This window comes from Epinephelus moara, chromosome 18, assembly GCF_006386435.1.
Source record: "Epinephelus moara isolate mb chromosome 18, YSFRI_EMoa_1.0, whole genome shotgun sequence".
In the NCBI taxonomy this organism is placed as follows: domain Eukaryota; kingdom Metazoa; phylum Chordata; class Actinopteri; order Perciformes; family Serranidae; genus Epinephelus; species Epinephelus moara.
The window spans coordinates 7,341,503-7,366,094 of NC_065523.1; the positions used below are offsets into that span (position 1 = coordinate 7,341,503).

At 41.8% G+C, this 24,592-nt stretch overlaps 2 protein-coding genes across 2 annotated transcripts; both read right to left on the minus strand.

Annotated features, from left to right (window-relative positions):
- Positions 1 to 618: 618 nt before the first annotated feature.
- Positions 619 to 12,884, minus strand: ube2z (ubiquitin-conjugating enzyme E2Z). The gene is made up of 7 exons (XM_050068237.1): positions 11,994 to 12,884; positions 11,355 to 11,427; positions 9,245 to 9,432; positions 8,952 to 9,063; positions 8,049 to 8,161; positions 6,880 to 6,970; positions 619 to 4,027 (listed from the first exon to the last, which is right to left on the minus strand). The coding sequence occupies exons 1-7, from the start codon at positions 12,446 to 12,448 to the stop codon at positions 3,845 to 3,847; spliced, it is 1,215 nt and encodes a 404-aa protein (XP_049924194.1). The 5' UTR covers positions 12,449 to 12,884; the 3' UTR covers positions 619 to 3,844.
- A 1,796-nt stretch (positions 12,885 to 14,680) lies between these two features.
- Positions 14,681 to 24,234, minus strand: atp5mc1 (ATP synthase membrane subunit c locus 1). Its single transcript, XM_050068254.1, has 5 exons — positions 24,159 to 24,234; positions 22,584 to 22,631; positions 21,700 to 21,780; positions 19,335 to 19,513; positions 14,681 to 15,116 (listed from the first exon to the last, which is right to left on the minus strand). The coding sequence occupies exons 2-5, from the start codon at positions 22,620 to 22,622 to the stop codon at positions 15,002 to 15,004; spliced, it is 414 nt and encodes a 137-aa protein (XP_049924211.1). The 5' UTR covers positions 22,623 to 22,631; positions 24,159 to 24,234; the 3' UTR covers positions 14,681 to 15,001.
- Positions 24,235 to 24,592: the final 358 nt, after the last annotated feature.

A 24,592-nucleotide genomic window follows, 5' to 3' on the forward strand; every position in this document is an offset into this window, starting at 1 on the left:
TGAGTTTTCGCCCTTGGGAAGTATGACTTCCTCAGAAGAAAGAAAGAATTCCTAGGAATACAATAGTGTCCTGGCAGCTTAGCTGCCCGGACCCTAATAATACCAGAACAAAGGTTTGCAGGTGATCAATGTAATCTGTGGTTTTGCCACTACTGTCACAGAGTTATACTGTTTACTTCTGTGGTGCATTGTGCAACGCACTTCTTTGATGACATCCTTCATTACACTGGCTCTACGCATAACTGGTGGAAGTGCGGGCTGGTTCATTAGTTAGCACCAAGGTTAGAAAAAACCAGTTCAAGAACCAGAGCTACACTGATGGAAAATAGTGTTGCTTAAAGATAAATAGATATCCAATACTAGACAAGAATATAATTTGAAAAGTTTTTTTTAATATAAACGTATTTTTTTAGTATTAGGTAAACTATAATTATTTCATCTATCGTTCAGCTTTTAAAAGTTGAGAGAAATACAATGAAGTAGCTGTGGATAAATACATTATAAAACTACTAACTAGGGTCCAAAAAACTTGCACCTTCTATCTAGTTTTAGTGCTCTATACAAATATCAGCCCCTTGCGCTGACATCTACAACGAAAAAAGACAATAGTCACAAGTATCAGGACTGAACAACATTTTATTCTGTATTTTTCCAGAACGTCTGTACATTACCAACATTTTGTAGACCTGGAAAATGATCACTTGAGTCAGTGATCCAGTCTTTATAGAGCCACTGAAGAACCCTGCTTTAAGCACAACACAACACAACCAAACAAGGATATGATCTCTTCACTTCCATTTCAGGAAGTGCTGCAATCAACATTTTGGCAATCACATATAATCTGCGAGGAGCTGATTCTCATATAACCATTCTATAACATAATAAAAAGGAATGCCCTATATTAGTAATCCCATTTGAATCTTAAGCAACCTAACTTCTGCTCCTCTCTCCGTCAACATGGCTGTAGAGACACTGGAGGACAATGGAAGGCAGAAAGGAAATGCAACAAGCCCTAAAGTCATTCATTAGTCTGACCTCTTGTCTCACCATGATGACAAGTTTCTTGAAAAGAGTATAAGATGGGTGGTATGCCGAAATTTAAGAGTCTGTATTTGGGTTTAAAGAAGCAGTACATTTTTGGCAATGTACTTATTTCCTTTGTGGCGGAGCGTTTAATGTAGAGATTGATCTGTACTTGCATATCAGGTAAATATGTGGCTAAAGACAGCAGCTGGTTAGTTATCACACAGAAAACAGCTAGTTTGGCTCTGTCCAAAAGTAACAAAACAAAAGTCCACCCACCACCACCTCTAATACTCACTCAATAAAATGTCACATCTTGTTCGTTAATCTGCAAAAACGACAAAGTTTTAAAGAGTTTTATGGTTGGTTATATACGGGACTATTTCTTGCCTTATAATCTCCCTGTAAAATGTCAAAAAAGTTAATTTTACACTTTGGTTTTGCCCAGATTAAACAGAGGACATTTAATAGTTAATTAGTGAGCTTTTGAGTATGTGGATATCATTACATTTAGACAGACAGGCTAGCTGTACCCAATTTTTAGTCTTTATGCTAACTGACTGCGGCTTCATATTTACCAAACAGACATGAGTGTGGCATCAATCTGATCCAACTCTCGGCAATGCTCACATTCTGCATTAACTCTGGAAGTGTTACTGGTGGTGCTGGTTACTCAGTATTATCATTCCTCCTCTCCATACTGGCTGTGAAGAGATCCCTTCCTGTTCTTTGCAAAAACTTATTACAAAGTGGGTATCTTCCGATATTAAGTATTATTAGTACAAAATTTCACTTTCCACAGACGTTTCCAGCATGGAATCCCTCCACTAACTCGGATGTGTCCTGGTAGTCACATAGCGGGCACAAAAACAGTAATTAATCTATGCCTGACGACCAGAACAAACACAGCCACTTGATTTGTGTAACTCACATGGCTGAACTGAAATGAAGACTGTAGATTTAGTCCCGTTTCTTACAGCTGACTGAGTCGGGCTAGAAAAAGATCTTTTCACAGCCAGTACAAACAGGTGGAATAACACATTCAACATACATGAAGGCATGTGAGTATTTAGCAAGACTTGGATAGAAATCTATCTGAAGCTATCCTGGAGTGTTTCTCCACTCATAAAACCCTACAAACTCTGCTCTCTTCTCTTCTTTCCTTGATAATGCCCACCACTGTGATCACACTGCAAGCAATGTTGTCAACAAGTACATTAGTTTCTTGTGTCGCTGACGAGTGAATCTTGCTGGGGTGTGCCTGGACAAAACATACTGTTGAAAAATTGCTGGCTAATCAGATTTCTTCACTGCCTTACTTACCCTATTAATTTGAGTTTGTAACATCGAACCCAAATCTGTGGCAAGCCTGCCATCTAGTGGTGAAAAGCATGCACCCAAAATGACAACTTTGTTAAGAACAGGGTTTATCAGTTTCTTTTTAACAAAAGCTACTTAGTCAGCAAAGTGTCAAAGAATTAAATTAAATTAAAGAAACCAATACCAAAGCAGTGAAACCACGATTGATTGATCTGCCTTCTGTGTGTACCTCTGTAGAGGTGCAACCAAAGCCTTAAGTTGGGCCCCTCATACAGACACAACAGTGTGACTGAGTTACTTGCAGTGTGAACACAGTGCAGTGTGGATCTAGCTAAAGCACAGGATAGTTTGGTTTACATCTCGATGGGTTAATCAGAAGAGCCTGCAACCCGAAGAACAGCAGGGTCTCCAAATAAACAACCTACACACTGTAAATAAGCATTAGTTCCAGCACGACAATGAGAAAATACCATAACAAAGGGTACAAAGGTAGATGTCAATGAAAGTGACATTTCTCTAACGGCTTCTTATCTGGTAAACAGATTTACTGTCAATTCAACAGCACTATTTAAACTGAAAGCTAAGCAGAACTTTTTGTACAATACACAGGAATCACTGTATTCAGACTCGAGAGCTGCTGATGTTTGATGTGGCCTGGTTATAGAGGTGGCTGAGGTTCAGTCTGAAAGAGCTGTGGCGTGGCTTTACCATGGGCAGAAGAGACAAGACCTGCAAAGCCTCGACATTTTCTCCAACTACCTTCTGTTTGTTAAAGGTCTGTCATAGCTTCCTGCCCTCTTGAATCCAAAGAAGACAGTGCTACTTTAAAGAAGGACCATCATCTTTCAATGCTCCAGCTAACTCAGGCTAATCACCCCGACTTTCACAGTAGAAGGTCCATTCGTCTGGCCCAAACCTGTCTCAACTTTGAAGCCAAACTGAGCTCCAGGCCTTTTCCTTGACGATCCCAATCAGACAGTCTTTCCTTGGTAAGGAGTATAAAACTGACTGGCTTTGTTTGGGCTTGTAGGTCAAAGCAGAACTGCCACCTTAGAATGCTGCAATATCTGCATATATGTTTTCAAAGATTTGAGCCATAAAACTAATCTTTTATATCCACAATCAACAATGGCTGGTTACTCTCAAAATCTATCAGGCATTTTGGGAGCCGACAAGTTTTAGAATCAAACAGGACACCAAAATCGCAGCTGGTTAGCTACGAAAGTAGCACAAATACAATGCTCTGGGCCAGATTCGCCAGCATTTGTCTAGCAGATGGTGTTCACTTTTCATTTTCAAGAGAGCACTACCAATTCTTCCCTCTCGGAAACATCCATTCAACAGAAGCTTGATTCCAACCCTAAACCCTGGACTCACTAAACTTTGACGTAGGTGTGGCATTCTCTTCAGTGACGTTGTTCCTCCACTGCAAACAAAACAAAAAAAGGTCCCTTTGTCTGTAGTTCTTGGACTGGCTCTGAGTCCAGTACTGTTCAGGGAGTCAGGGCTGGGAGCTGCCCTGGCTGTCAGGGTCTGTCCCAGAGGAGCTGGTGTCTGAGTCTGAATCGTCATCGTTGTGGTCGTCCTCTGCCAAGTTTTTCTCACGTATTCGCCTGTGGGTGGCGTTGAGGCGAGCCAGCAGGCCCTGGTAGTCGAAGCGACCACGTTTCTCGCCAAATGGGTCCTGGGTAGAGTGACAGATAAATATACAGAAGAGAGTCATTCAGAAATAAAGTTTGTCATGGTGTGTGTGTGTGTGTGTGTGTGTGTACTGTCCTGATGAGTTCACTAACATATGCCTACCATCTGTATCTTTTTATATCAGGAAAAGATTTATAATTGTTTTCTGTGTTGAAGGGCAACTTCTGTATTTTTCAACCTCCAATGTTTTTGTGTCTAACTGATTACACTAAAACCACCAGACTCCATTTAAAGGCTTCTGTGTTTTAATTTTTACCAGTATTAACTGTTTTTTATTGCCAACCCGTGAACAGGTTGTTAACGTGACATAAAAACAGACTCTCAGTGGTTTTCTCGGTTGCCTCTAGCTGCCTGTGGGCTGACTTCTATGTAAAAGGACTCTGACCAAACTTTCCAGGAAAATCCAAAGGATGTGATGCTATGCATGTTCTCAAGTGCCTTGCCTCTCTTCAGCTGCACAACAGTGCTACCAGTGTGTATCACTAGCGAAAGCTAAGAAATGGAGTCTGCTATCTTCAACAAATGACTGACATCCACCATAACACAGAGTCCACACAGTGCACTGTAGCAACTTAAATTCAGCCAGAGAAAGACCAAGCACCTGAACGGGATTCTGATCCTGAACCGGCCTCAAGACCACCTTGTCGGATCAGCATGCATTATTGCTGCCATTACAAGGATTAGACCCCTTGCTTTCACTGGCCACCAGCCTACTGGGAATCCCAGGGCTGGGGTTTGTGCTGGCTGAATCAGGTTGCTACAACGGTTAAGGTCCGAGCTGCTGTCTGTTCTCCTCCTGAGGAAGTAGTGTCCTTTTGGTGGGGAGTGAGGTGGAGGGTCCGCGGGCTGTGCTAACTTGCTAATTCTGATCTCATTTTTGGTCCGATAAAAAGTAAAACCATAAAATTCAGTGTGTATCATAATTTCAGTGCCCCTTGGTTCAGAATAGATATCCTACTGTTAAATACATCACTGACGTGAAATATATTATGATATTGTGGTTTTAGCAAGCTAATGTTAGCTTGCCTGCTAACGCAGATGAAAGGTCATTTCATTCATCCAGACTCCAGTGCTGATCTGGCTGGTAAATTGGCTATGAAAATTACTTTATCAGCTAATGTTATAAAGCAACCAATGCCAGAATAATGCAGCATAGCTTAGTCACAACTAGCTGGCTACATGGCTTGCTTGCTCACTAACATTATTGCTAGCAAAACACTTTTTAAATGAGACAGTGAGAATGATAGTTGGCTACCTTGCCAAATGACTTTCCCAGCTAACGTGATACTAACTAATGTGTTATGACAAACGACATTGATTTAGCCCACAATACAAGATGCAACAGTACAAAGCATCTTCCTCTAGCCAAGGGTGATGCAGAAGCGGCCAATCAGCTTACTGTCATCTGAGGTAATGTTAGCCAGCTAGTTGTAACTTAGCTAATTACACTACGTGGATCTGTGGTTGGTTGCTTCATTACATGAGTTTATTAAGTAAAACAGTAAGGTACTTTGTATCAGGGAACCAATGATCCATTGGTAGATAGTAACGTTATTCTGAACATGACTCAATTTTTTTCCAGCATTCTATCACCATGATGCTGTTCAATCACAGCCAGTTTCATGTTTGTCACTGCTTTGGCCGATGCCCAGATGCTTGCTCTAGGCTACGGATTGTGACCACAGGAGCGCGGGCAACAGGACGCTGACTGCAGTTCACTTAACGGCGTCAGAGAGAGGTATCTCGAATAAGACAGAAAATGAAAATTACATGCAGACCCTGTAAATAATCAGTAATTTTATCATTATGAAACACGCTTCATTTAAAGTCGACAGAAACAAAGTTTTACCCAGTTGATGGTGATTTTGAGGCAGTTTCTGGTTAAACAAAAAGGGTTGTACTCTTTGAGGTTGACCTCTGTAGAGATACATTCCATGTCAGACACTTAGAATACCAATCTAAGCCTGTCAGTGGCAAAGAATAAGCACTTTTAGAAGACATAAATTGTGTTGATGTCCATATAAAGCTTAATGAAGCATTAGTTGTATGTGATGGCTGCACTAGATGGCACTCATGGTTTAATGAAAAGGGCTCAAGGAACAGCAATTCAGTGTGCTTTTAACCCCTTGTTGAACAGAGAGTCCTATTCTGTGGGTTCAGAAAATAAAGAAAATGGTTTACAAAGCTTCATTTAGGCATCACAAGTAAATTGACGGTGCAAAACAACCCTAAGTGGTTACACTGCAGCCTGTTTCACTGCTGTCTGCTCTGTATCAAACAAGTGGCCCTTCATATTACGTTACCCCTTAGGTAGCTCCCAGTCTCCGAGAGGTTGGTGAGCCTTGCTCTTGTGGTTAATATAAGTTAACCATGGTGCTACTGTACATTCAACAATGGGTTTTATTTTTTGTTTCCTGATATGTTAGAATATGCAAGTCTTTTGTAATAAGGAGGGAGCATTTTTAAAATCCAACATTTCAGTGCTGTAATTTTTTTAAGACAATTATGGATCCAACGCTTCTGAACTGTATTGGCTCAGAATGGATCACGATTGTCAAAGGGTGTGCCCAAACTTGATTGCTTTGACTCCTACTGTTAGTATAAAACAGACACCGTGGCAGACAACAATGAATGCCAACGTTGATAACTTAAACTCTAACATATATGCATTATTTCCATCTCTATGGTATGTATATTGGTAAATCTTTGCATTATACATATTAATTTCCCAGGACTTCTTTACATTGTCATCAAACATATAGTGACATTAATCTACTCATAGAAAGTTAAAAATGTAGATGTATATGGATCAAAATTAATGAGAAATATAATCACCTGCATGTTCTGTCCCTGTAGATGCAGTCTCTCTTTGCAGACACCCTCGTAGAAATCGTAATATTCTAGGAAGGACTTTTCCATCACACTCCTAAAGACACACATGCATACACCAATAAGTTGATAGAAGAGAGGTGAGGAAAGTGGATTAAAGGGACAGTTCTGATTTTCTGAAGTGGGGTTGTATGGTGTACTATTGATAGTCAGTGTGTTACATACAGTAGATGTCAGTCAGCATGCCCCCAGTTTGGAGAGGCAGGCTGGAGTCCTGCATGGAAGCTAAGCAAAGTCCTGCTGTGGATGGGGGTCAGCAACAAAACATATTTTAGTCTCCTAAAAAAGTCCCACTTAAAATAATCAATAACAGTTTACGTGTATGCTATATTGAGAGTATTTTCACTGCTTTATCGTTCCGTCAGACAGCCCATTTAAGGGGGTAGCTGTTAACGGCTTCAGTTACCCATCTATGCTCCAGTTAAAGCCACCATACTGCATTGATTAATTTTAAAATTAATTTAATCATTAATTTAAGCTCGCTGAACAGAGGAGCTGCTGGTCGGCCACTGCTTTGATCAGTCAGTTAGTTAGTGTTTTGCGTGACTTTGGTGAATCTGAACTAACCCTTTTAAACGCAGAAGTTACACAATTACACATACAAACAAACAAACTGATTGAAACAGCGGCAGACCAGCAGCTGCTGTGCTCAGAGATGTTAAATCACAGTTTTTCTCAGAGGAGTCTGGCTTTGAAGAGAGCGCTATAACAGCTTAATTTTCCCATTCGAAATCACTGTCTGACATTAAGGTAAGACAGTGAAATTACTCTCAATATGGCATACACTTGAGCTGATATTGATTATTTTGGATGGGACTTTTTTTAGGTGGCTAAAATACATTTTGTTGTCGACCCCTCTGTAGCATCAGATTGCTTAGCTTCCATGTCAGTCTCCAGCCTGCTTCTTCAAACTGGGGGGCGTGCTGACCGACATCTACTTTTTGTTTTATACTGTCTATGGATAAGTACCCCATACAACTCCACTTCAAAAATTTTAACTGTCCCTTTAAGGAAATGAAAAGGGCAGGTTAGAAGCACAGAGAGAATAGACGTTGGTAGATGGAAAAGAATAAGAAGGAAAGTGAAGATTAGTTGGACAGTGATGTTGGTCTCACCATAGTGCTTCAGGACAGGGGACTTTGCCCTCCAGCATGTCACACACAGCCACTCTCATGGTTTCATGTCGAATACACTCGTTGTAGTTCTTACTGTCGCCTGGGTGGCGCTCCTGAAAGACACACAGACAGATCGTAACCTTACATAAATATTTAAATACAGTGCATTTAAGACAAACAGAAGATAACTTGCAATCTGTACTAAGACTGTGAACTAGCTGTGAAATTGCTGGTATCAGCCTGCACATACAGTGGTTACGGTAACATCATTACCATTTTCGGAAAGTTTTCTCCCCCTTTTCATAGGTAAGCAACTAAATTGCCAATCTCTAAAAACTTCCCTTAAACCCTTAAGAAACTTAAAGGGATAGTTCACCCCCAATTCAAAAATACATATTTTTCCTCTTACCTATAGTGCTCTTTTGTAAATCCAGATATTTTTTTAGGTCAGTTGCTGAGTGTTGGAGATATCAGCCATAGAGATGTCTGCGTTCGCTTCAACATAATGGAACTAGATGGCAGCTTTTGGTGCTCAAAGTGCCAAAAAAATACATTTGAAAAACTCAACAGCATGTCTCTTTCCAGAACTAATGTCCAGGTAACTCAAGATAATCCACAGACCTTGTTGAGAGCAGTTTGAGAGCAGAACGATTTTCTTTCTACCGAACTACACCTGCAAACTGTATCGTTGTGCAGAGGGAAGCGTGCATCTACTGCTAGCTCAGCTAGCACCACTGACCTAGCTAATGTTACAGCTCAGCCGAGGAGGACGCCATTAATGTTTACATTTTGTGTTGTCACGAGCATGGGCCCCTTGTTCATGTGTAGATGCACGCTTCATTCTGCATGATGATACAAGGTGGGGTTTACCAACACACACACACACACACACACACACACTACCTGTTCAAAGCCAGGTTCATTGTGATAGGGGTTCTCCGTCATCAGAGACTGGATGGAGATGAGGACAGACGAGATACTCTGGGCTGGGCTCCATGCTGGGCCTGTCCATGTCCTACACACACACACACACACACACACACACAGCTTATAGCACCATCCATATAGTAGTTTACAGTGTTTTTACTCTGCTCTTGAGACAGAAACACAGTAAACACATGTGTGTATGACCAACCATCCTTAATGGATTTCTGTGGAGACAAATGTAACCATGACAGTAATAAACCTCTACTCACCCCAGGATACTGAGGCAGACCTTGCCGTTGCGGTAAAAGTTGGGGTTGAAGCGAACAGTGTTGTGTCCAGTGGTGATGAGCTTGACTCGGGGTGGGTGAATGGGGTAGTCGGGGGGGCAGCGGAACAGGAAGAGGAAGAAGCCACCCTCGTACGGTGTGTCGAACGGCCCTGTGATCAGGGCATGGATCTGCAGGAAATGAAAAAGTGTGGGAAAAGGAGATGGTTAAGAGAGATCACGAGAGGTGTACAAAGGGAGAGAGGGGTGCTGTGGATGAACAAATCAGAGAGCAGAAAATCTGACCCAGAAAACAACTGACAATGTCTACATCAGACCCGCTGTGAGGAAGATATGTACAAATGATGGAACATTGTGTATCAGTGATTCCATGACCTAGAAACTTCACTCCTTTCTCCCTGTGTGTTAATGGTGGTTTCCAGTCTGGTTTCAACTCAAGTTGAACTGGAAACCCCATGTCATAGTGTGATACATGCTGGAAAACACTCCTGTCCAACATGCACACAATATTACAACATGAAAACAAATATTTAGTTAAAATTGTGGGTAGAACCTGCATTTTGCATGACTGAAATAAATCACAATCTTATTTTTGGGGGCTCTACCACCCAACCCTAATCCATTTTGTAATAAACCAGAATCATCCTTTAGTTAATCGCTAGATATGGCAATCCCTTTAACACTGTAACTATAACATTTGGAAAAGCAACACCATCAGATCAGTATATACACCATTTTGCTGTGGCTGGCTTTGCAGATGTGGTGCGTATCCTATGGCCCCAACTACTTACAGAATAAAATGAAGCATTGATCAAAGTGGTCAAAGAAACCATTTACTTTGTCATGCCATGCACCTTAGCCCAGACAGGACAGCTATCGGATATCAAAACAATCTTAGTGTATATGCATGTAAGTGTATTTAAGCAAGTGTACATGTGTAAGTGACCACAGTATCTATGTCCTGTGATCACAGCAGCTTAACTTGCACTAAAAAAAAAAAAGCGGTTGTTCTTCTTGTCTCACTTAACAGGCAGAAAGCAGCTTCAGCAATTTTAAAACATAGAGTCATACAGAAGGTGAACCAAGCTGTTGTAGTGTTTATCTGATCACTGATTAGGCTTGCCATCGTCGTCTGTGTTACATGGTGTTTGTGCATACACCGATTACATTACGTACCCACGGCCGCCCCCATTTAGTTCATTTCTGCATATCAGTGTCCATGCTCATCAAAGAAGAATTAACTAACCGTTAAGATACTGAGCATGACATCAACATCTAGTAAGTTGACAGACGCTACAATTGTAAACTGAAAGTGCCTGCTCCATACAGCAGCAGATATGCAGCACAGAGCTTTGTTAGAAGTGAGCTAGGACCTTATGCACAAGGCGTGCTACCAGAGTGACTATGACCTGAATGTTGGAGGAAGAACAGTCATCCTTGGGTAGAGAGTGAGCATTATGAAAGAAGGGGAAGATGAAGAGGTGGAGGGAGCCACCGCCAAGCCGCAGCCCAACAAAAAATGAAAAACTTAAGACATTTAATTAAAAGGAAAAGCAGACGCCACCACAGCCACTGAAGACACTACACTGAAGAACTACAGATAGTGAGCATCATTGACAAATACCTTTCCTTGTAAACTGTCTGATGTGATCAGTAACACTGGTGTTGTCACGAGTGAAGTAACCAATGGGAAAAGTTCCTCACAGAGGCATCCCTATCCCTGATCAGGCCAACCGCTGAATAATATGCATGACTACAGGAGCAGTGTGAGTGAGAGCCTGTGAAGGGAACTGTAAATTGTTGTCTCATATGTAGCCCATAAATGCAATTTATCCATTTGTTTGTGTTAGTTCATGGCTGCCTGTTGTTGTATGTAGCTGTAACCAAACAGCTTCAGGTGTATTATCACCATTTGGACTGGAATAGAACAGACTCTGACTTACATGTAGGGAAAACCAAGCTGCATTACAATATGTTATAGGATCTGGAGACGCATATATATATGGCTAAGTGTATTAAATGTCACCTAGATTTTATATGGATATGATGAGTAAATGGGGTCACAGCTTTGTCACAGGGGTCCTATCGTTTACCTTCGTCATGTCTTGAGGATCAGGGACAACAAACATCCCTGGTGGAGGCTCCTTGTATATGGACATGATATCCCTACAGAGACAGACAGAGACAAGGAGGGAGTCAGATGAGGTTCCTGGGAGGACAAAGTTATGGTAGAGATGGAGAGAATCTTACACAGATGTATTACAGAGATATCTGACCCAGGCCTGGCTACAACCAAGCTGTTGACAATTTTCATGGGGACCATTTCTTTGGTAGAAAGTTCACTGTCCACAGTGACACTGCAAAACATACTGTCCAGTTTCCTGTTGTCGTTTTTTTATGCTTCAGACACAGATGAAATTCCAGCAGGTAAACCCAATATTCAAATTGACAATTTAAAAGGGTTTAAATTAAATAGGAAACAACATGGCAACTGTTTTACAGGACTTGATGGCTTAACTAAACCTAATTGACGATTATGTCATCTTTCAGTTTCAACATGTCTGTGTGTTGTTGTCTTACAGTAAATGCAGACGTTTCCTGAAACTCCCCGTCATTTGTTGAGACTACAAAGGTTTCCAGTAAAGGCAGAACTTTCCGAAAAAAAAACTTTCACTTTCGATTTTTACTTACCTCGTTGAGATTTTGGGTCTGAGAACAAATGTTTTCATTACCTCTTTATCCTCAAGATGCACTGCTGGGAAGCCTTCTCGTTGTCCCAGTCCGTACTGAGAGTCGGGTCCCAAGAAGTAGCGTGGATTTGAGACAGAAGGCCCGCTCCTGCCACCCCGCCGACCCCGAGCCCAACGGGGAGAGGCGAGGAGGCGTGTACGGTCGGAGACACGGCCACTACTGGTGGCGAGGAGCCGGGGGTGAATGTGTTCCCAAAACCGGCCGGGGTAGCAGTGACAGCGGACATAGGGGCCACCAGAGCGGTTAGGCCAATCTGCGCGGCCGCGGCGGGAGGAGGGGAGGCCGGGTTAGAGCTGGACTGAGCACCGCTGGCTGTTGAGTGTCCCACCGGCAGAGAGTTAGCCAAAGTCGGCAGAAGCGAAGCCCCGCTGCCCTGTCCGGTAACGCCTAAGCCAAGGGCACCGCCGCTGGACTGCTCTCCAAAGCTGTCCGCCATGGCTCGCGAGCTAACAAGCTAGAGTAAAACCGTCGGTGTGGGCTAATTTATAATGCTAACTGTTAGCCGCATTGACAGCTGAGTGCTACGTTAACCACCTCTGCTTGTTTTGTTGTCCGGTAGGATCAGAGAGCAGGCGAACGGGGCAGAGGCGAGCTCAGAGGCGAGGCCAGAAAACAAGGCATTTCTTCCCACGACATGGTGGATACTTATCGTTAGCTTAACGTTGTGTTTCCCCCAGGCCTCCAGAAAAGTATGAAGTCGTCAGCAAAATCAACTCGTCCACTTTGCTGAGGCTTATATAGCAGCTCACTGTCCGTTTGGTATCGTTTTAAAGGAATAAGGTGTCAGAATATTTGGGTTATGAACGCACCACATCCGTACCACTCTATTAGCGAGACGCAACTTCAGGATCTGATTTCTCTCACCAGTTTACTTCCACTGACACGGGACATCCGGTGGGAACTTCAAAGTAAAATTCCTTTACGACTTTACGTGTTTTATTAAGTTCAACTAAAGTGTCACTAAAGTGTCACGGTAAAAACTATGTGTTTAATTATTAAATCAAAGTATTTATGGAAAAATCTGTGATGAATATAAATCAAATGATATTCTTTTTACATCATAAAGTCCAAGCCACAGACGTACCGTTGCCTGACGGCATCATTGATATTAAAGGGATAGTTCGTATTTTTTGAAGTCAGAGGTACTTACCCATAGTCATTACATAAAGTAAATGTAAGTCGGTACAACCCAGTTTGGAGAAGCAAGCTGGAGTACCACACAGAAGCTTAGCAGTGTACTGCTGTGGAGGGGTCAGCAACAAAACATATTTTAGCCCAACCTAAAAAAAAAAAAATCAGTTGAAGTTTACCGCTCTGGTTAAAGCCACCAGACTCCATAGAGAAAACGGTAATTTAAACTTGCTGAACACAGGAGCTGATGGTCTACTGCTGCCTCGATCAGTTATTGTTGTAGTGTGACTTTGGTGGATCTGAACTAACCATTTTAAACACCAGTCACACAATAACACAAACTAACTGAAGGAGACAGGGCAGACCAGCAGCTTGTGTTCAGAGATGTTAAATCCGTTTTTCTTAATAGTCTGACTTTGAAGAGAGCAATATAACATCTTAATTTTCCTGTTGGAAATCACTGACATTAAGGTAAAGCAGAAAAATACTCAGCGTATGAGTGTGTTAACCTGATTTGTTTTAGATGGGTCTTCTTTGGGTAGCTTTTGTTGCTGCCTCCATCCACAGCATCAGGTTGCTTAGCTTCCTTGTTGGTCTCCAGCCTGCTTCTTCAAACTGGGAGTGTGCCGACGGACATCTACTGTATGCATTATATGGTCTATGGATAGGTACCCCATACAAGCCCACTCCAAAACATCTGGACTCTCCCTTTAACGCCCATTATTACAGTGAATTTAACAGGTTTTACAAAACACTCCACAGAACAGTCACACCATCATTAATTCCATGCTTGAGTTAGTTACTGCTCTGCATGGTTAAATCTGTTAATGACAGGTACCAAAACAACCTGTTTTTTTTGGTTAGGTTTTTTTTATTACTTTTTATGTAGGCTCTGCAGGGTCAGAACCCAGCGCTCAGCACCAAAATGTATCTTGTGATGTGGCATCCAAACTTCTTCAAAAATCACTTAAGATCTACAAAATATCAAGTCCTATATTATGACTAATTGACAAAAACAGAATATGGTATAGTCACAATACTGTTAATCAAATCTTATTTGATTTTACATTAATCGTTAAAGCCCAAATTAAATGCCAGTCACCATTTCATTACTCTACAAATGTCTTAATAGCATACTAGAGAGGAAACCAGAGGCTGCTGATGACTGGGGTCATTGAAAGCCTGTTAAAAATGACCACATGAAAGACAAAATACAAGCGCTTGTGATACCCTCCATTTTGTGAGTAAACAGTACATCTACTTTAGCAGGACATTTTGGCTCTCTACAGCTGGCAACTCATTTTAAAAGCTGCCATAATTACCACAGTTGATCGTCATACATCTGTTAATATTTTATAGGAAGTCAAAGGGGAACCTTGGTACTAAACACTTTGATGCCACCTTGTCTCATTTATAAAAAAGGACAAAGCATAGGAATGACATTTGGAACAATTACCCATTGTGTTTCTCAGCACATATGCAATAGTTTATTCTCTTAGCAAATAAAAAAAAAAAAAGATTAAAACACTGCAGACTGTTTTTAGTTATCCCAACCATTTATTTTGGACAGATTATTTCAACCGAAGTGAGGTCTTACATAAAACTTCTGAAAAACAAAAATAAGCGTAGGAACATAAAAATGTAGGATTGGAGGTTTGTTAACCTCAGATGTAAATATTTTTCCATGTATATTTTTCTGATTGGAATGGCCTATCAGCTCATTCAGAGTTCCCATTCTGGAAACCCCCCTCCGGATGGAAGGGAGGGAGGGAGGGAGGGAGAAGGGAGCAAGGAAGGAAATGAGACAGGGTAGAGGGGGTAAGTGAAAGGAGCGGAGCTGTGAGGTGTGTTTTCGGGTTTACATGGCGAAGAGGATGAGGAACGCCACCATCAGACAGAAAAGACCCATAGCCTCAGACAGAGCAAATCCCAGGATGGCGTAGGAGAAGAGCTGCTGCTTCAGGGAGGGGTTCCTGTAGATGAGAACACAGAGGAGCACAGTCAGAAATGTTTAATTAAATGTCAATTTCACTGCAACCAAACAAAAGACAGGCATTTTCAAAACAATCTTGCAGGGTGGACACAAAGCTTCCGTTCTTCCACAAATCATGTGTTCAAAATTTTGCCATCTGAATATTGTCAGAGTGAGAGGTCTCTGTGCAAACATTGAGAGGTCTGTGTGCAAACATTGAGAGGTCTGTGTGCAAACATTGAGAACTGGAGTGAAATCACTGCATTTCCAGGACCTAATGAGCTAAAACAACAAGATGAGTAGCTGTTTTTCATGTCTTCTGCTTAAACAAATACCACGCAATTAATAACAACCCATTAACATGAATGTATCGAGGCAAGATGGGAGGGTGAACTATAACATGCAGAGAAAATGCCATGTATTGCACCTGTTTAACTGTAGCTGCCCATTAATGGTGGCTACATTAGTGTTTGTGTTCTCTCCATTTGGGTCTGCTCAGGTCTACTGCATTTTGGATTGGGACCAGTTCTGACTGCCCTTGGGTCCCTTTTGGGCCACATCTTTTGATTATTTAAACGATGTGGGTTTTCCATGAGTAGGCTTTTGGATCAGGTCCAAAAAGACCTTTATACTGATTGAAATAAACATTTTCGCTTGTGAACAAAGTGGCCTGAAGCTCCCCCAAAATGCATTCACTTTAAAATATTTTGTTAAGTGATAAAGGAATTGTCTAGCATTTTGGGAAACGTGCATAGTTGCCTTCTTGTTGCAAATGTGATAAGCTTAATCTGCACAGTGAATATGTAACTAGAGCCAGCAGCATCTTTATTAAGCTCAACATAAACACCAGGAACAGCTAGCCTGGCTTGGTCTAAAGATAAGAAAGTCCACCTCGAGACTTAGCTTGGGTGATATCACAGTATTACGATATACCAGGGCATTTAGAAATCCCAACGGTATGATGTTAAATAAAGTCAAAAACACATCTAACTTGGTGAATTAAGGGTTTATTTTGACCAAACCAGATTTTGCGATTGTAGGATGTGGACTACAACTGACATAACTAGCCAAGAAGTTTTTGAGATTTATTTTGTTTCTGTAGAGTTTGAAATAAGTTTGTTTTACGATGAGTTAATAAGGCAATTAAGCTAGCCATAGTTCTGTAAGAGAAAAGAGTGAATTCAGAAAGTGTACAGTCACAATTCTCTCGATGTTAGAAGAAAAAACAACAACAACAACAACTTGACATTAATAAAAGTGACATTACCAGAAGTTGTCTTTGTCATGACAAGTTGACATTAAATTTGTTTGGGATGTCCTTATAATGACAAGTTGACATTAACATAAAGACATCTTCTGGTAATGTCATCCTGGTTAATGTCAAGTTGTCACTATAAGGACATCCCAAACAAATTCAATGTCAACTTGTCAACTTCTGGTAATGTCATCCTGGTTAATGTCAACTTGTCATTACAAAACCGAATGACACTTAATGACAGCAGTCATAAACATTTATGACATGTACATAATGTTCATGACAGTGTCATGTCATAGTTATGACAGTGTCATGTCACTCTTCTGTAGATACCTTCAAGTAAAGTGTTACCAAATATTTTATCTTGACTTTGAATGTCAGTGCTGTCTACTGTTTCCGGTATTCTCCAACGGCCTCTCCTAATTTTACCACCCTGCTCTCGTCCACTAACATGATATCCAGTTGCAGTTCATCGTCTCCTTGATTCTATGTAAACGCAGCATTAGAGTTCTTCACAGGTGTTGGTAAGCTAGTTTTGTTACCTTTGGATAGAGCCAGGCTAGCCGTATCCCGTTTCCAGTCTTTATGCTAAGTTAAGCGCTCCAGCTTCATATTTACAGTGCAGACATGAACGCATCAGTCTTCTTATCCAACTTGCAGCAAGAAAGTCAGTAAGTGCTTTTCCCAAAATATTTTGATCCAAGTGGGCATTTAGAGAGGACATACTGTAGATGCACATTTGTTTGAAATAACTGCATTTCTAAAATGTAATATCATTTATGTCCACATGGACATGGGGATTTTTGAACATTTTCACACCTTCGTTCTCAAAAGCCTGTCCACACTAGCACTGATATAACAATTAGCAATATAACTAAGGTTATAGCCACACAAGAGGAAGAAAAAGATGATGTAGGGCTGGGCGGTATGACAAAATTTCATATCACGGTTTTAAGAAAAAAATCATATCGGTTTCACGGTATGTCACGGTATTTTGCTCAGGTTCGGCCAACTTGACATGCTGCTGTGTTGTGCTATGGCCTATTCAAGTGCTGGAATTTGTTATTTACCTGACAATGCCTGAACGCAACACACGCTCCACTCCATTAGTGCTGTGCTCGGTTATAACTGTCTTGGACTCGGGACGGGTCGTCTTCGGTCAGGAAAATTCGGCCTGAGCAGTGCTCTAGTGTGCTCACCTTTGCGTGTGCGCTTTGTCTGTGTGTTTGTGTGTGCATGCGCGCATTGGGACAAAACTCCGCCGTGCGCGATTCAGAGGGCAGAGGAGAATTGTAAACGGCAGTGTGCCGCTGCTATTTGCATATAGGGGAAACACTGCTCTTTTTGGTATGAGTTCTTCTGGGTCATCATGTACAGTTGCGTCGCTTTCAGGACTCTCTCCAGCAGCCATTCTCGCCTCTAAATTTTTCTATATACTCTCACTCTCATCCGCTCAAGCGTGCCTGTGGTGTGCAGTGGTGAAATGGGTCCCCGCTGAAGCACTTTCCCGCTGCGCACGTTCCGGACGTTGTTTGGGCTATTCACCGGTATTGCGGTATGTGAAAAATTCATATCATAACGAAAATAAATACCGGTTTTCGTTACGAACCGGTATACCGCCCAGCCCTATGATGTCCAATTCCGAAGCTTGGAAAAAAAGATATTACCGTAAGGCTACGTGGAGCAGTGAACGCTGTAGATTCTGATGTCTCAGTATAGCTGAAGAGTAAATTAACATTGTGTAAACATGATAAAGCCCTGTTAGCAAGGTTACAGCCAGCACTACTTGTTCACATCCACCATTGCACAAAATGTTGCCTCATTTGTGATGCCTCACCGAAGGAGATAACAGCGCACACTGTGACGTCTCAAGCCAGAAACTGTTTTCCCTGTCCACGCGTCAACAAGAAATACATTAAATTTCTGAAAATCTTCACCCATAAAAAGACAGTTTTGTAGTTGTTAGTGACCTCAAAATGCAAAATGTGGGGACAAAAGACCAAAATACATTGAAAAAGCTACGTTTAAAATACACCAGTGTATGGATGACAAGGCCTTACAATACCCCTTTATCTGTAAGTCACATCCCAGGCCATTCAAGCCAGACCAACTGACTAGTTTAGTTTCCTGCTAGAACACTTCACACAGAATGATTAATATGAAAGAAATCAATATTCTTCTAATCTATGCGTACAAATGTCAAGTTATTGTTACAGCAAAAAACTGAAGTCACAGGGTGTTGTGACAGCAACAACAGCTACTCTACCTGGGGTCCATGTATTGTTGGTTATTACATTCATTCCATTTGTCCCAGTCGCATCAGACAAATTACCACATACACAACGCTACACTGGACCTTGTTGCAGCAGCCAAAGCTGATCAGTACTGATGTCAGTAATGTTGCATTCAAATATCATAGTTGAATAGAGTAGTAAACAACTGTATTTATCAAAACGAGCCTGACTAGTGCTTGTGTGGTGGTCACTTGCATTGTGTCAGAGTAAATTTACATACAGTTGAGCTCTGCCTATATTTCCCTTGTCGTGGGGTGGGCCACCCTTTTAATTTCTGTACCTCAGTGGGCAGCACTGGGCTGCAACACAAGGTCCAATTCATAACTAACAGCAGCCTACGATGACTTAGTCAAACTAATGTCTCCAAGGTCAGGAAGGAGTTCTGGTGTTTCAAAGTAAAATTTCCTCTTCCCCATCCGAAAAAAAGTTTAGACAGCATTTTCAAGTAGATTAAAAAAGTCAGTTTCTAATCTGAATGGGCTGAAGGGCCATGCAGTGTTAGTGGCTGTAGAGGTGCTGTAGGAACACACCTGGCATCTCAGATAGTGGTTTGAAAAAAGGCTTTTATGTTGATTGTGATATCAGGGATTGTCACAGCAGTTAACACTGTGACACACTTCAGGATGCTGTGGATTAAATCATCCAAAAGGCTGATGAATAAAAACTTCACCTGGCATAGCCAATGATGAGGCTGCCGAACACTGTTCCGATTCCAGCTCCTGATCCAGCCACACCCACTGTGGCAGCACCAGCACCAATGAACTTGGCGGCAGTATCGACGTCCCGGGAGACAGCGCTGGTCTGGAAGGAGCGGGTCAGGATTGCAGACTGGCTGACTGGCAACAGGGCCTGGGAGATGAGGGAAAGGAGAATTGACTACAGTACATGTCACTACCTGACCTGACCAGGTCAGAGCTGACCTGACTTAAGTGCAGTTTATGCATTTAATTAATTTTAATGTATCCACTGGAAGTCAGTTATATAGTACCTTGTCCATCACACATATTTACTGTGGATTTTGACCTACTGATTTGTTAAACCACAGGATGTGAGCGGTGCTAGCACACACCAAAGTCGTGAATTCAAATTTAATACCACCAAACAAAAATACAAGTAAATGGTAGGTAAATTGTGATGCTGGAAAACATCATAGGAGACCTACTATGTTTTTCCATATTTTGTGTCTTATATTGTTACAACGAAGGGGTTATAAAGTGGAAAATTTTTTTGAAAGGTAAGGAGAGCAGAAATAATTCCTTTGAGCAAAACCTCAGGTTTTCTAACATTCTGAATACTTTGCTGCAACCAGTTTTTTTTCTACTTTTCCTTTCTACTTTTCTTAGCTACGATATAACAATGTGTGCCAGATTTCTTAATATGGTCATCTGCTCCTGGCACGCTACTACAAGTGTTTACATTACATAGCCAACATGAAACTACATGCCAACATTAGGGAAACGTGTAATCTTGGTTGCAGTGTTGTTAATTTCTCTCTCGATGTGGATCATATTGCTGCTGGAAGATGTCCAGGTGCTGAGATACAAAAGATTTCACATGCTAAAAACATGAGACTGGAAGTGTGGTAGCCAACTGAATTGTGGAGTTAGACTGTTTAACTGTTTTTCGTCATTTCTTTGTCCAGGAGTTTTTGGGTGGGCCTAAAAGCTCTGTATTTTTATCCACCACTCTCCCGCCATCGCTCTCATAATTCACAGAGAAACCGAAGTGGCTTTAAACACAGGACCTGTAGCAGGGGCGGACTGGCCATCTGGAGGTTCTGGAGAATCACAGAACGGCCGGCACTCCAGGACGGCCAGCGGCCGCCACGCAGTCATCACCGTTTTTTTTTGTTTTGTTTTTTTCCTTTTTCTCCCTGATAATCTACTGTTCCATGTCCAGTCCGCTAGGTGGCAGCCTTTAAATTGGATGCCAGCCGGCCCATAGATATCTATGAGCCGGCCGGTGTTGCACACCGGTTGTTGTGGGCTGGGCCGAGTCAAAGTCCAGGGCTGTTTTTTAGTCCCAGTCTGCCCCTGACCTGTAGGTTATCAGAGGATCTTCAATTTCTGGTCTGGTAATGGCGTTACTAACCATCATCTTGCAACAAGCTAGCTTGGCGTAGTGTGCCTCCCAGTGTGTTTCACCTGAGTACAATGTTTTGGTTTGGTGGTGGGAGGGACAGACAGCATGTTGTCTTGTTGAGTGCAGTGGCACTGAGCACATTATATCAAACAGTTTAAGTGTTCATAGTTATATTACATGCCCTACCCATACCCTATATATTTACAGTACACTGGGAGGTTGCTACCCTCACAGTCATCCAAAAAAGTTCTATATCCAGATGTATATTAAAAAGGAGAACAACACCTAAGTTAAGAATTCCAATGTGTTATTTCCATGGCCTGGGAAAGTTCAATCAGTATTTGTGAACATGAGCTACCCTCTGTCAAAGCCAGCAACCAGAGAAGGAAGTCTCAAACTTGTGATGTCATAGGGTATATAGTCTGGAGCTGCTCCATAGACAATGAATGGAAGCCTGATTATGTGGACCCACAAAATGTGTGTTCTCTTTTTTATACTCAAATATGTTTTATTTTGTTGTAGAGTTCTCAGTTCTGAAAACAGAAAATATTCCCATATGCTCAGAACATTCACCTGGGTGTTCTCAGTTTAATCTTGATCTTTCCCAAGTCAGTGGCATTGCAGCAGCTCCAGACTTTACATCCTATTACATCAAATTTGAGTTTTAGCACTCTATTTTTGGATTTGAGACAAAGTTGTTCTTAATATATTTGGACTGTCTTAAGACCACAGGAATAAAATGTATGGATTTTGAAAATGGCCGCAGTTCCTCTTTAACACTTCTATCTTTGGTGTTGAATAATAACAACAACGATATATGCGATACACTGATAAATATGACCAATATTGGCCATCCCTACGCACATCCCAGTGTTTGTAAAACGTGACAGCAGGAGGGTAAAAGCCATGTAAAGACAATTGGTTGCAGGGTCATTGAAGGTCAAAGGACTTACCTGCTGCTCCACTGTGACTTCAGGTCTGTTGAAGAGGGAGACTGAGACTGGCCGGGCGAGGACTCTGGACCCCCCACGCAGCTGCACACAGACAAAACTATATTATTACACTTCAACAATGTGTCGCCTTTAAAAAACATTTTCCATTGCAAAGGTCAAAAACAAAAGGCCAAAACTAAGCATCTCAACATTTCACTTTTGGTGGCAGAAATAACAGTTTAAACTGTGCAGTTTTTGGAGTAGGATCAGCTAAAATTTAAGGTATATCATAGTACAGATGTCAACTGAGATGAGGGAGATGCATTATGTTAATCTTGTTTTCTAAGAATAGAAGTTAAGATTTACAATCTACCTTATTAAAAATATCTAGTAAAGCGTAACAGTTAATTGAAGTAGAAACTTTGATCACGCTCTGTATCAGCTAACACAATGGATTCTGTCAAAATGAACAGCAGAGCAGAAACAAACTGTACATCAAGTCTGACAAGATGATTATATTTGATCAATATTATGATTAATAAATCAAATTATGGTGAAACACCTACTGCGGCAATCTTAAAGTTTCACACTGGTAGTTTTAGATCTAAGTACAGCAGGGCAATGAATCTACATCTGATGTTCTCCCTGTCCCGCTGAACAGAGTGTCCAATGTAAATATGGAACACTCTACAACACCCCCCATGACTGAGATGCCCAACATGCTGCAGGGCCACCTGACATGGAAATGCCACTAACTGTGCAACTGTCATAAAGAGCACTTACAAAACATGGCAGTGATTCATAACTACTGTGTCCTTGAATACAAAAAAAGGATCCCAAAAACTCGTATTAGTACTTGAACATCTTAAGAATATTATTCTCCAATAGTATTATGAGTAACGTACCACAGCTGGAGAAGTGACGAACTTGGCGCAGGCATACATGGCTGGAAGCTGCAGAGAGAAGAAACTGTTTACATGTGTAGTCAGTGTTCTTGTGCACAGTCACTTCTGGTTGATCAAACAGCAGATTCAGTTGTTCAGATTCACTGGATAAAGGCAATTTCAAGACTCAAACCTTGAACCTTTTAAGTTTAAACAGTGCAATTGCTATGCCACTAACAGCTGTCAGAAGGTTCAGACAATTTGTACAATACACATCACAAATGCTGAAATGTATAGTTTACAGGTCTTGGAGGGCTTCATCTTCATATCAAGATGTGGGCAATAAATCTACCTACTTCCTAACGATAAAGCGATTTTTGGTTTATAACTCAGGTGACTTTGAGAAAATTTTGTCTAAAGGAACCCGGGGATTCAAAAAGACGCTGCAGCTCTGTGCCAGTTTGTTCTTTCCTGACCCAAAGTTTTGACAGCTTTACTCAAGAGACAAGTTGGCTTAGGTTGACAGCTCAGGGTCAAAGTACACATAGATGTATGTTTCCAGTGCATATAACCCTACCATGTAAAATAAATCAGTTTCAGATTAACTACCCAATCACAGGAGGAATTACTAGAGTATGCAAAGGTCAAGTCTAGCAACAAGTTGACAGAGGAGATCAATTCTGGTTTGTTGCTCCTGACGCTCAGCCAGAGGGCTAATCCAATTGCATCGACTACTGCGAGGATCAGCTCCAGATAAACCGCTGAATATCCACACATGCTGCAGAATGAATGGCTCTAACACTCCCACTTTGAGACGCCATTAGCTGAAACCTCGAGGACGTTTCTGCTTTAAGTTGTGTTGCATGTTGTGGACTTCAGTAAATATCAGCATTTCGGGAAAAAGCCGATTTTAATTCTCGCAAGGCTGGAGGGAAGGCTAGCTCGCATGATCGTGACACCTGTTTAGACCTGGGTGTCCCCGCAGACGAGAAGCGCCGGAGCTAAGCTAAGTTGCTAAGCTAACCAGTCTGCAGTACTGAAGGTCAAAAATGAGCCACAGGCGGTCACATTGGGCCTGGGGACGGGCACGGTGCACTCCCGGCTACAGTAAACTTCAACCGTGCCGTAATGCAATGACAAGGAGCGACATGACACCACAAGTCTCCGACAGGCATGTCCTTGTAGCGGCGGACTGATTCAAAGCACGGTAGGCCCGAGTGTCAGACATTTTACATTCAAGTGTCTATCAGAGCTGCTTGGCCGCGCTGTGCTTAGCGTACGACTTGCTGCATGCACTAGCAGTAGCCTACAACCACAGCTACGGCCGAAACGCTGTTATTACTGCTCCATTACCTGTCATATTAGATAAACCAAGAGCACCACATACTAATCGGCTCTAAAGTCATTCCTATTAACCAAGTCATTGAATGGCCGACCTAGCTTGATAGCTAACGAATATTAGCAATGACAGCTAGCTTTACAAGCGATTTCTGACGACTTCGGCTGTTAAGTTTAACTGTGCGACGCACATGCATTTAAAACGAGAACGTAAGTAAATGCATATTAAGTGTAGGAGCTATGAAATGCAAATATTACCGGTTTGTTACGGCTTTCGGAGGGCCCGGGATTAGCTGCTCTCGCGCACAGCGGCAGTCAATGAATGTAGGAAGAGACAGATTGTCACCTTGTCATTTATAAGCTCAGCGTCTACGTCCTAAACGCCCATTGGCCAGAGAGAGCCCTCCTTCATTCATAATTGGCTCATCACCATATGACATCCGTCATCCTGGCCTATCGGACAGAACTTTATTGAACTACAATGTTTTTACTGGCCGGTAGGTTTATAAGGGCGGGACTAAAGGAACTTTCATTAATTTTATTGGACAGTGTTGCCGGGAATGACGAGTTTACTAGGAGCGACCTTTCAAAGCACATCCAGTGTCCTATGTACCTATTGGTTGGTCTATAGGAAGTCCCGCCTTTTTAAAAAATTGTGTGCTGATCGCACAGCTCCCCACATTGTCAGAAGC

Bases quoted from the DNA above. Each gene is read 5' to 3' on its own strand.
- ube2z (XM_050068237.1), bottom strand. From the start codon at position 12,448: ATGGCGGACAGCTTTGGAGAGCAGTCCAGCGGCGGTGCCCTTGGCTTA. The intron at 9,433-11,354 runs GTAAACGATAGG...CATTTCCTGCAG, and splicing joins ATCCTCAAGACATGACGAAG to ATCCATGCCCTGATCACAGG. The intron at 8,162-8,951 runs GTAGTGTGTGTG...TGTGTCTTTCAG, and splicing joins ATGAACCTGGCTTTGAACAG to GAGCGCCACCCAGGCGACAG.
- atp5mc1 (XM_050068254.1), bottom strand. From the start codon at position 22,622: ATGTATGCCTGCGCCAAGTTCGTCACTTCTCCAGCTGTG. The intron at 21,781-22,583 runs GTACGTTACTCA...GTCTGTGTGCAG, and splicing joins TCGTCACTTCTCCAGCTGTG to CTGCGTGGGGGGTCCAGAGT. The intron at 19,514-21,699 runs GTAAGTCCTTTG...CTCATCTCCCAG, and splicing joins AAGTCACAGTGGAGCAGCAG to GCCCTGTTGCCAGTCAGCCA.